Source organism: Netta rufina (assembly GCF_964035555.1).
Source record: "Netta rufina genome assembly, chromosome: 3".
In the NCBI taxonomy this organism is placed as follows: domain Eukaryota; kingdom Metazoa; phylum Chordata; class Aves; order Anseriformes; family Anatidae; genus Netta; species Netta rufina.
Genome location: NC_140125.1, coordinates 25,870,512 through 25,882,903, shown reverse-complemented (window position 1 = coordinate 25,882,903; position 12,392 = coordinate 25,870,512). Strand labels below are relative to the sequence as shown.

At 48.6% G+C, this 12,392-nt stretch overlaps 1 protein-coding gene across 1 annotated transcript; it reads left to right on the top strand.

The window, feature by feature from the left end:
• Positions 1–565: 565 nt before the first annotated feature.
• Positions 566–5,061, top strand: SERTAD4 (SERTA domain containing 4; the record flags this gene model as incomplete). The annotated part of the gene is given in 5 exon segments (XM_084284209.1): positions 566–658; positions 660–734; positions 737–755; positions 1,096–1,211; positions 4,321–5,061. Coding segments are annotated over 5 exon segments (1,044 nt in total).
• Between the last annotated feature and the right edge of the window lie 7,331 nt (positions 5,062–12,392).

Below are 12,392 nucleotides of genomic sequence, written 5' to 3'. Positions count from 1 at the left end.
TCCCCTGCCCCCTCGCTCAAACTTTGCTCCCTCCGGCGCCGGGGGGCGGCCGGCCCCGACCCCCCTCCTGCTCCTCCCGGTGCCGGGCTGAGGCTCCCGGCGGGGCAGAGCCGGGCAGAGCCAGCTGCGGAGGAGGAGGAGAATGGGCAGCGAGTGAGCCGAGCCGGGCAGCGAGTGAGCGGGACGGGACGGGACGGGACGGGACGGGACGGGACGGGACGGGACGGGGATGGGGTCCGGGATGGGGTCGGGGTCGGGGCCGGGGTGGTGGTGGAGGGAGCGGGGCCCCCCCGCGCCCTTTGTGGCAGAGGGCTCGGGCTCCTTCTCCGGCCGCGGGAAGGCAAAATAATCATAGCGTAATAATAGTGCGGACAGTAATAATAATGATAATATTAATACGATGATGATGATGATGATGATGGTAACAGTGCAGAGAGGCGCCCGGCAGGAGGGAGGCCGGCCAGCAGGACGGGTGCCCGGGGTGTCGGGGGTCCGGAGGGGGTGCCGGGGGTCCTGGGGCCGGGGTCTCACGGCGCCGCTTCGCTTGCAGGATCCGGCCCCCGCCATGACCCTGGTGCTGCCCATGCAGCGGCTGGGCCGCCCCAGCGCTGCCGAGGGAGCCGCCGACCTCGCCGCCTACCGAGCCCTCTGGGAGCCGCCCCGCCTGCGGCCGCACCGCCACCGGCACCGGCACCGGCACCGCAGCCCCCGGCACTGCTCCGGCACCGCCAGCCCACCGGGACCCCCCTCCTCAGGTCGGTCCCGTCCCGTCCCGTGGTCCCTCCATCCCGTCCCATCCCATCCCGTCCTGTCCTGTGTGCCCCCCGTCCCATCCCGTGGACCCTCGTCCTGTCCCATACCGTCGCCCCTCATCCCGTCCCGTCCCATCCCGTGTGCCCCCTGTCCGGTTCCCGTGGCCCCCAATCCCATCCTGTCGCATCCCGTGTGCAACCCGTCCTGTCCCGTCCCGTCCCGTCCCCTCTCCCCACTCGCAGCCCCGGCAGCGGGCTCCCCTCATCGGGAAAAAAAGGATTTGGGTTGGAGGACCTCTGGCAAACCGCGTGTCGTTTGTCCTGTCTGATTTATTGCCCGCAGGATCGCATTACAGGGGAATTTCAGATCCTGTAGCGACATCCAAGATCACATACTTTAAAAGGAAATATGTGGAAGAAGAGGATTTCCATCCACCGCTCGGCAGCTGTGCGCACAAAGTATGTTTTCTCATAGCCGTTATTTTCACCCCGAGTTTCAGAGGCTTAGCACCAGCCATTGACCCGTTTCCAGAAGGCTGAAATACTCTGCTGAAATTAGGGGAGCAATCCAGCTGTTTTGCCCAGAAACAAATAGTTGTCGCTTGCTCACATTTATTGTTTTATTGTCAGCAAACTGCCTAGGAAGCAAAGGCGTTTCTGTATTTATAACAACTCTAAGTGTCAATGCTCAGAATAACTTTTTTTTTTTTTTCCTCCAGATTCTTTTGTTCTTAGATAGTTTATACCATGCATACAGAAGCAGTTCTGTAGAGTTTGAACACCAGAAAATGAAGAACAAACGTAAATAGGAAGGGCCCACAATTCCCTATTCGCTCCAAACTTTTTTCCAGGGGAGAAAATAACAGCAGGTTCCCTGTGCCCCAGAAGGGCTAGAGAGCCTTTGGAGAAGCAGAATGACTTGAAAAAGGAGTACGAGCTCCTCCGGTATTTAATCCTGTTTATTAAAAAGCTAATAACTCTGAAAGAACAGATTAGTAAGTGATTTTTTTTTTTTTTTTTTTAACGAAAGCCGTCAAGGGAGGATTAGAGCAGCCGTTTCCCAGGCTGGTGAATACATAAATTGAAATCTGACTTTTTTTCTGGGAGACGTGGTGCTCTTGTTCACCAGGGGTGCAGCCCTGTGAGGAGCCCAACACCAGGACCAACGTGCTTGAGGACATCCCGTGTCCTGGGACACCCCAGGGACACCCCCTGGACACTCCCCTGCCTCACAGCATCCCGCCGGGCCCCAGCACTGCCCCGTCACTGGTGCAGGTGGAGAGGACAGGACGTGTGTGCTCTGCTGGAAGCCCCGCTTGCAGAAGGTGACAGTGCCGCCAGAGCCCCGGAGATGGACACTAAAACAGGCCGAGGCACAGAGCACTGAGGCTCCTCCATGACCTTTCCCTACACCATGGATGCAAACTCCTGGGAGGAGCACAGGGTGTGGTGCCTCTCCCCTGCCATGGTGCTGGGTGGGGAGGTCAGCCCCGATGGATCCTGCTGCCCCGGAGGAGAAGCGGGCCGTAACGCCAAGCTGGACCTTAGAGCAGCCAAAGGAATTTTCAGCTATGAAGAGCCTCTGCTGGGGATAAGGGATTGACTGGCAGGTGGAAAACTGCCCCGCCATTAACTCCAGAAGGTGTTCGGTCTGCACCCAGAGCAATGAAGAGAGAGCAACGAGGGTGGCGAAAAATGGCCCCCGTTTAGTGAGTGTGTCTCCCACGTGTCACGTCACACCTTTCTCTGATTTCAGCCAGTTTTTTTCCTTGGATAGATTGGTGGATTTTTTGCATCAGCGATTAGTTTCCTCACAAAGTGGAGGAATCACTGCCTGTCCCTTTCTAACAGCACCAAAAAGCACTGTAGAGGTGCTGGCGAGAGAGGCCTGTCTCAGACTCCCGAGCTGTTGTAGACGCCTATCATGCCAGAAACCCTGGGCAACCTGGCCCTGCTGTCCAGCACAGATATCTTCCCTGCTTTGCAACCCAGAGATCTGGGGGAGGGAGGATTCTCCCCAGATTATTTTGAATTTTGTACGCTTTCTGTGCCTCCTCTGCCCAGCAAGGAGGGCATTACACTCTCAGATGGCTTGTCCCATAGGCCCCAGAGCCCACCTCCAGGGCTGCTGGTGACCACTCATGGTAGAAGGCCTCTGATGACTGGTTCCTGCTGGTGGCTCTCCAGGACCTATCTCAAGGATGATCCTCGCATGCTCAAGGCTTTTATGGGTTCCCTGTCAATTACTACAGCATGTGTAAAGGATGCGGGTTAACCTGTAGGGTTAATATGGTTTAAAATGGGTCTTTTATTATAAAGAACTATTCTCTCTAACAAAGAAGAGCTTCAGCTGTGAACTTGCTTGGAAACATGGCCAATTTTTGTTTTTACAAGGCGCTGTGCTGCTTCTGAACCCTGCAGCCAGGCCCAGGCTGTGGAAAGAGCTGGAGGGCTGAGGAGAGCTGAATGGATGTGAAAAGCAGCTGTGCTTTAAGCGCTTTCAGTCCTCATAGCTACGACTTCCACTCTGCAAAAATGCTGTAACCATGTGGGAAAGGGAAGAATGATCAAGCCACAGATGGGGGGGATTTAGAGCAGCCTCTCTTTGTGCTGTGCTTCTCTCCTCCTACGCAAACCAAATTCTTACTAAAAATGAAAATTAGTTAATGCTGCTTACAGGAGCATGCATTACCCCCTCTCTATTTTGATTCCCAGGGTAGCGATTACAGTGCAGAGCCCGGAGCCTCCCGGGGGCAGTAACCTGCTCCCGCTGCCAGTGCCGAGAAAGGGAGTCCTGGAAGGACCATGGCAGGGGGAACGAATCTGCGGGCTCCCGGCCAGGATTTCTGCAAATCCTCATCCCCTCTTCGTTTCCTGACCTTGTCCCTGCCTACCCGCGTTCCCACCAGTACCGTGGAGCGCAGGGTGTAGTGTGCGGGCCAGCAGCTGCTCTCCAGATGCTGCAATGCTTTGAGATGGGTTTTTCCCTGCCTCCCTCCCTGCTTGCGTTTTTGTACACAAGAGCAGTGGTCGAGAGCATGGCATATGGAGGCCTCCTGGCTGGAGGGCCTCTCCCGCTGGCGGTGGATAAGCTGCTCTGGCACTTGCTGCCAGCCATGTCTCACAAACCTCTGGCGGCCCATGCTGCAGAGAGGCCGCACGGAGGGACCCTTGCCTGGCTTCAGGGCTCTGTAAAGCCCCACAGGGGATGGGATTGGGTCCGCTTACATCAAAGAGCCCCCCAAGACTGGAGCAAAACTGCACTACAAATTTATGATTCAGGCCCAGGTGCAAGTAAAGACCCAGATTGGGATTTCACTCTCCCATCCTGGGTTTGTGCCTCTGGATGTGTAACGGGGTTACACCTCAGCCCGGGCTGTTCTGTGGACAAGAAAAAGCAGGTCCCCAGTCATGTGGGTGTGCACAATGGAAGCCACTTCTAGGTGCTTGAGAAAGAGAACGAGAAAAGCAGTGGCATGGTGTGAATACTGTGTTTCATTTTCTTTCTCTTGCCTGGAGCAAAACCGGTTGACTTCAGTTCTGTACCTTCTGTCTTTTGCATTTTCAGACAATCTCGGTGTTTGAGGAGCGGGCCCATATTCTTTACATGTCTTTGGAAAAGCTGAAGTTCATTGACGATCCTGAAGTCTACCTGCGGAGATCCGTCCTCATCAACAACTTAATGAAGCGAATCCACGGAGAAATCATCATGCAGAACAACTGGTGCTTCTCCGCTTGCTCCTTCGGTGGCGCCTCACCACAGGAGTGGTTCGTGCCTCAGGACTGTCCATACAGAAAACGTCTCCGCATGGCCAAGGAGGAGTACGAGAAGCTCCACACGTGCTGCTTCTATCAAGAGTGTGGCAGTCACTATTTAAACCTACCCTACTCGGTCAGTGCCAGTACGGAAAATACTTCCTCCTCTTCCTCCTCTTCCTCCCCCATTTCTTTGCCCAGCTGTTCCCAGCAGGTGGATTATGACATTGGCAGTGCCCCTTCTTACAGGAGCGACGACCAGATACCTGCTAACGAAATATTCGTCACCAATGCCAGGCCTCAGGGTAATCAGGAAAAGGCAAAATTTGCTGACGAGAAGGGCAGTAATGAACCTGAGCGAGACAGTGCCCCCCTAAACTGTGAACCTGTAAGAGGCACCCATGCTCTCGAATGTAAAGGCAAATTTTATGACTATTTTGAGACTGGATGTAATGACAAGAGCAACGTAAGTGAATCTTGGAAAAAATCCTTAAGGAAAAAGGAATCTTTACCAAGTAATAAAATGTGCTGCAGCAAAGGAAGTAAAATATGAGGCATCTTTCTTGCTCCCTTAAAGCATGCGCAGCGTGTTCATTTGTTTATCAGATTTTTATTTTGAATGGATTTTTTATAGTTTTCTACAAATGATACAATCATGCCACAAACATTACATGTAGTTCTAAATGACTGGAGAGCAGATTGCGGAGAGCATCGCTATGATCTGCATCAGCGGGCTATTTATAAGTATGGAGACTATCATAAAGAACGCAGTTGCGTTACCGCTTATCACTATAGTCTGTGCAGCTATGGTGTAGCTTTTGTTACTGAAAATACCAATCAGCCAGATGGGGAAAACATATCGTTTTATACATCCCCGCCCCCAAGAAGTCTGCCATTAATTAAGAAGAACCTCCATTCTGTTTACTAAGGAATTAGAAGTCTGGTAAACAAATTGATGCTACTAGCAAGTGTGATGTGCTCCTTGTAACTCGGTGTTTGTTCTGACAAAGGACTGGCTATGTGGACTGGGAATAAACCATCCTTACATTTTGTATTGATACTTCTGAATTCCTGGATTCAGCATCTCGTTCAACTGACAAAATGGGACATAGCATAAGGAAATAACCTGTTTACAGGATCTTAATCAGAAACACAACATGCAGCTCAAGTACTTGCACGTTTTCACCTCAGCTGTAGTAACTAATGAGGCTTGTTTTTATACAGGGCAGGTTTTTTTTTTTGGTGCCTTACTTTTTGTCTTAATTTTTGCCAGCGTGAAAATTAAGTATAAATCAGTGATACAGCAGGGATTTAACCTAAGCAGAGGAAAACAAACAAACAAACAAAAAAACAACACAACAACACAGGGTGGATCAATATTATTAGAAACCTTTAACCTTTGAAGTACTGAGTTCAACTTCCTATTCAAACATCTCTGTTCTTCCTTTTTGATGCTCAATTGCTTTTTGATTTGCCATCCTTAGGAAGGGATTTAAGAAACAATAGAGAGATGTCTCTTGTAAACAAGCATTCAATGCTTGAATGTTTCTATGGCAACTGTCTGTTGCTGGGGCTCTTTTATTTCCTTCTTCGTATAATGAAGTTCATGAACCAGTGGCATGTTTTATACTTTATTCTGTTTCGCATAATTCCTCTCTTTTAGATTGCAAAAGCATGCGGGAGTTTTTATATTACTTTTGCTGTTGATTTAAAAAAGACAACAACAGAAAACAAAAAGCACAATGATAGTTAATCAATAATGTGGCGATAAACATGATTTTATCTGAATGAATGTAAGGGTTTTAATTTTTAAAAAGAACATTTTGGAGAAATGAGCTGAGATTTCAGCAGCTAAGAACAATATTTAGTCATCCCTAGGCAGATTGATTCCAAAAGTGTGCTGTTTAAAATGCCCAGAAGGCATTTGTCGGTGTTGGACAGAGAGTATTGTGGGTCTTAGATCTACCAAATTAGTTAGTTCCCATAGTCCCCATAACAACCTGCAGGATGTGCTTGGCAAAGTAGCCACATCCAAGCCACAGCGGACTCATAATAGCTGCCTGTTCCCACAGCATCACGCATCCAAGTGACACCTTCCCACCTCAGTTTGTGTCCAGCAGGTGACATTCACCTCCACATAGGCACCCAGGGGTCCCGGCCCTGGGCTGTCCCCGAAGTGGTGCCGGAGCCAGCGGCACCGAAGCATTGGCAGGTCTGTGGGTTGCAGTTGAGCTGGGCAGCTTGCAGAGCACCAGGGCTTCACAGCTCAGCCTGGGTCCTACTGGGCCGTGGTTATGTTGGGCAGCATGCACACCCCATGGTCAGGTTTGCAACCCAGGCAGCTTTTATGAATTAAGTGCAGTGGTCGCAGGAAAAAGGTCTCCCCTCCCAGCCAAGGTGACGCCAGGAGAACATCTAGGACATAACTCAGTGATAACCTTTGCACCGTCGTGTGAGTGGGAACTGGCAGGTGTTTAAGGGTTATCACTGTGAAGAATGACAGATAAAGAAAGTGCAAATCCCACCTGATTTCTCCAAGACAGAAGCTTTTTTATTAATAATAATAATATTAAATATAGATCTCATTCATACAGTGTATGAGTAGGATCATCATTTAGACATTTGTCCACAAGGACCAATTTTTTAAAAAAATGATTTTTCTTGTGTTATACCCCGATAGTCTAGTAATGTCTGCTCTTTTCCAATATTTGATAAACACTTGATGTTTTAAGCTTAAATATTAGATGCTTGTATACTAATGTGTTGTTGTAGTAAAGTGAGATTTTCTTGATATATATTTATTAAAATGACCAAAATTCATTTTAATTTTACATCTCCAATGGCTGCTGGATCCTTTCCTCATGTTTCCCTCCCTCACCCAAGGAAATACCATTCAATCCAGCTGGTCTGGTGCTGAAGAGGTTATGCAGCAGTCAACTCCTGCACCTCAGGTGGAGGCCAGGATGGAGCCCAGCCTCACCTGGGTTTCAGGGACCTTCAGACCAGTCTAGTGGGTTTCCTTGTTCAGTTTTGGTTTGATCTGTGGCATGTGGAGAGTGCAAACCAGATAGATAGGCCTTTTCCCCATTGCACACTCCAATACCAGGAGTATTTTGCTACCAACACAAATTGACAAGAAACAGTTCTTTTCCAAGATGCTATTAATGCCTCTCATCCACGTCTCCCCTGCATAACTACTAAACGAATGCTCCTGAGCGTGTTGCTGGTCTATTTGCCTGAAGAACTGGACAGAAGAGCTTATCTCCACAGTGAATGTTTTAACCCCTGCAGGAGACACTTTGCTGCTGGAGTGTAACACTACAGAGCACTGTGCTGTTCAGCAGGCTAATCCCTGCTTATAATGGTACATCCCTAATATATAGAAAACAAACAAACAAAGAAAAGATATTTCTGTTGTCAGGTCTATTTTAATGTAATTATGGACAAAAGTGTTATTTTATTTTCAAGGATTTCTTTCCACCAGAAAATACAGAACCATGTGTGGAAATGCATAGTTCGTCTGAGTTGAAAAATTGTGCTCCTTTTTCAAAACATGGTGTAATATAGCTGTGCTTCATATATACTTAATACTTTTGGTAAAGTTTTGCTATTCTTACTGGACTAGCTGAAGCATGGAAACAGTTTGGCATGGTTATCTGTGCAGCCCCAGCACACCGGTAGCCTCAGCTGGCGCTGGTTTGCAATGCCAGCACGGCAGCTGGCTCCATGGAGAAAACAAACGTGGGCTGAGCAGCAGCAATGAAGTGCTGCTTTCAGGCCTGCAGTTATTAGCTTTGGTAAAGAGGTGTTTTCCACAGTCCATCCTCCAGAGCTCCTCCATCCACCCTCCTCTTTCGTCTCGCACCTCACCACCTGTCCTTTCGCTGAAGACACGCGATGCTGCTGGGGCGATGCGCTGGGCTCAGAGGTGCAGCATGGTCTGGAAGGGCATTAAACAAATTAGCTAGGCTTCAGGACATCTCACCACTTTGTGTGCCTCCGGAGGCCCGTGCCAGTTGTGTCCCAGGCAGCCGAATGGCCCTGCCAGCTGCCAGCCCTGGGACTGTGCCATGGCAGTGACCTGGTGATTGAGGGTTGCCAGCTGAAGCAGGGTGTGAAGGTGATTTCTGGTCTGCCTTCATCTCATGCCCTTTCACTGGCTTCTTGAGATAAAGGCAACAGCCAGAGGTGTGACAGATGCAATTGCCGCTTACTAATGCCAGCAGCCTTGATAAAATATGTTTTGTAAGTTTTCTCAGAAAAGAGCTGGTCACATTAGATAAAGGGTTAAGCTGCGGCAGGGAAAGGATTTCATCTGGTGTTTTATTCGGTGAATGTGACTCTCATGTTCCCAGAGACACCTAACCTGTGCAGCCTCGCAGGCAGGGGCTGCCCTGACTTCACGGAGGAGTCTTTTGGGGCTCCTCAGCACTGGTATGAGCTTTTCGACAGCCACATGAAGCACCCTGGGGGCTTCTCCTGGCAGGGTGCATGCAGCTGGCTGGAAGAGCGCAGCTGGGGCTGCGCTGCAGAGGATCCTGGTGGAGATGCCGGGAGATGCGAGTCTTCCGCAAGGCATCCCGTGTAACAGCCAAGCCGCTCGGTCACAGCCGCCTGGAATACACAGTAATTTCCTGTGTTTTTTCAATCTCACTTTAACTTCTCTGGCAGATGGGGAAAGATGACTAAACCGAGGGAGTTTACAAAAGTTCGTCTTGTGGTGTTTGCAAACTGTCTCTGTGAGGTCCATTTGCTCTAATGTAAACACTGCCATGGCAGGGTGCCTAGTGCCTTTGCAGCAGCTAACCCTGCTCAGCTGAAGGCTGATAATGCGAGGTATACACCAAAGGCCTGGTCTGCATGGTGAACCGAACACAAATCACCCCTGGGGCTGAGGGTTGTTAGGAGGAGACCTTCACTCCTCTCTTGGCTCTTCACAGAAAGTGTGAAGCAAAGCAGCTGTGGCTGCAAGACCAGATTGAATTCACCACTAAGCCTCAGTGGCTTTCTGTGTCGGGGGGCTGTGGGCAGGTGTGGAAGGTTGGATTCAACTCCAGGGCTGTAGTCATGCAAAAATGGTTGCACCTGGGGCTGTAGTTGGCCTGCTGCTGCTGCTCTCCCTAGTCTATAAGTCATGTAAAGGAAGCAAATGCAGCCCTGGGGAAGGTGGAGTTTCAGTTCCTCTGCTTTGCAAAAGTGGTGCAGACTGTGAAGTATGTGAAGCCTTCTCACCAGATCCAGCTGAAAAACCAGGTAGGCAAGTGCTTAACTTCTTTTAATCTTTGTGTTCAGGTTTCCCTCTGATGAACACAGGGAGTGCGAGGAGAAGTCACAGATGTGTGGTCTGCATGTGCTCAGAAGCATGCTTACTTAGCAAAAACAAACAAACAAACAAAAAAAGAACCAACCCCAACTAAAACCCCAAAACAGTGAGCTGCTGAATTTGAAAAACAACTTATTTCCCAAGGCTAGCAATTCCTCTCAATTAGTACAGCATCATTGTCCAATTTACTGCAGAGAGCATCTAATCTGTCATGCTGGGACTGCAGAAACAAGATAAATGGTCTGTCTGATCAAGGTCACTTCATTTGCTTCTACCTCTTGCAGTGGTATTTTCCCTGTGGAATAGCCTGCCAGGCTCATCTTGCTGTACCGTGGGCTGTCTGCCTCCTGAAATAATTAAAGGCTCTGGCAGTTGTGGAGGAGGTGACAGGATAGCAGGGGCTGGTGACTGTGCCTCCTCCAGGGAAACCTGACCCACAGCCATCAGGGCTGTGCTTCTCCACTGAGCACAGTGGGGCCTTCCAATGGCATTTCCACTGTCTGCTCACCCCATCCTGTTTCTAATGCAGCATTTTCACCCGTAAATTGTGACTGATATCCAGTGCTTTCTGGTGGCTGTTGCAGCGGGGCGAGGGGTGATGAGCCCCTCAGCTGGCATGAGATGATGATGTGCCAATGATTGTCGGAGAGGTTGTGCCCAGTCTGATCCGCGGACTGCCCACAGCTCTGATTGTTGTTGGTGGTTTTGTTTCCTTGCCTTGTTCTCAAAGCAGGGTTCAAATGGCAATTGCCCCTTTCCACCCATGCAGTGCAGGACTGGCCACTCTGCTTGTTACAGAAAGCCTCTGTCTCTGGAAACAGGAGATGAGTAACAAATTACTTTCAAATCCAGTTGTGCTATATTCATCAACCTTAAAAATCCATGTAATTTTTTGCCTCCATCCATTGCTTTTTTGAGACAAGATCTTCTATACTTATGTGACTAGGCCCCAATTTTTAGCCATATTCTCTCAGTCATATGGCTGCCATGGGCCCCTTATTCCTTTGAGTGAAATAGTGGAGTTATTGCTCAAAATGCCATTGCCCTTTATGCTACAAATCATCAGAGTATGCATACATTGTATTGCTACCCTCAGAGTGTAATGTACTTTCAATACTACGTTTTTCCAAATTTATCCTTCATGAGTCTCAAAAATGTATGACCAAAATTACCTACATTTCTCAATTTCTGGTATAATTTACATGAAAATAGTTTGAGTAATTTTTTGATCTTGAGCAGCCTACGCTGTACCTTTGGAGGTCGAATGCCCTTTGTTCTTTCTTTGACCCCTTCCTTTGCTTGACAGCTTAGATTCTGGTTTACCAGCAGAGTAATTAGTGTAATAGTGGCAAACTTTGTGCTTGCTGTGAGAAGTAAGATGCATTGTGTTTGCAGTTGTGAAACATACTTTCACTGTAGAATTGCTCCACTACAGAAACCCCAAAATAGCCTGTATAGTCATCAGTCATGAGGAAAATCTTAAACTGCGAGTAAAGGTTAAGCTACTGTCAGATCATTCCCCTTATTCTGCATGCAGGCTGAGGTGAGGATTTTTACAGTATGAGTTTATTCGCCCATTGAAAGTGCTCCTTCTGCTAATTCTGAAGCTTAAAGATGATGATTGAACGTCATATTTTGAGGTATTTCACTAGTGATCATTACAAAAAAGACATTTAGGTAATGAGCTTGCCCCACATTCCCAATGGTCTTTGGAGCATCTTAAGATGCCAGAAGCTCCCAGTAGTCAGTTCCCTTCCAGCTGCCAAAGATCCTTTTTCCCTTTGAATATTTCCATGTGCTATGCATAAAATATCTTCCTAGGCCCTAGAAACACAGGAACAAGACACTCTTTTAACTGAATGTCGACATAAATAATAGAACTGCAACCAAACCAATAATTTTATTCTCTTCACTTTGGAAATATAAAGCCTTTTTTTATTTATTTGGAAACTTAATTTTAATTTAAATAATGCAACCACAGCATTTTCAGGCTGCCATGAATATGACACCCGTGCACAGAAAATCCTTCGTGATCACATAGTGCTGCCCTGGCGGGTGCCAAAATGAGAACCTCGACCGAGCATCTGAGGTTTGCCTGAATGCTTTCCCACTGCCTCGTTTCTTCCTTGTACTCAAGAGCTGAGAAGATGCGTGTGGAGGGGGAGGGGACCTGAGGGAAGATGTAAATCATGGCAACCTGGCTGTCAGGAGGATATCACTTTTTAATTCCCGGTTCACGTTCCCAGTGGCAGCGGAGCTGCGATCTGAAATTCTGTTTCACCTCTCCGCTTTGTGTGTGGGTGCCAGAGCACTGGCAGCCCCTGGCCCCTTGAGCTCGGAGGTAAGGGACCTTGCAGCAGCAGGCTTGCCTAGAGGTTTTGTTCCTATTTGATAGGTCGGGCTGGCACTCGTTGCAGGAGCAGCTGGAAAGAAATAATTAGCATAACAAAGAGCTATATTATAGTATTGCATTTTGAGCCTTCAGATACCTTGCGTGTTGCATACATCTGAATTCCAGGTAGAATCAGAGAAACACAAAATAAAAATAATCCCTCCACCTT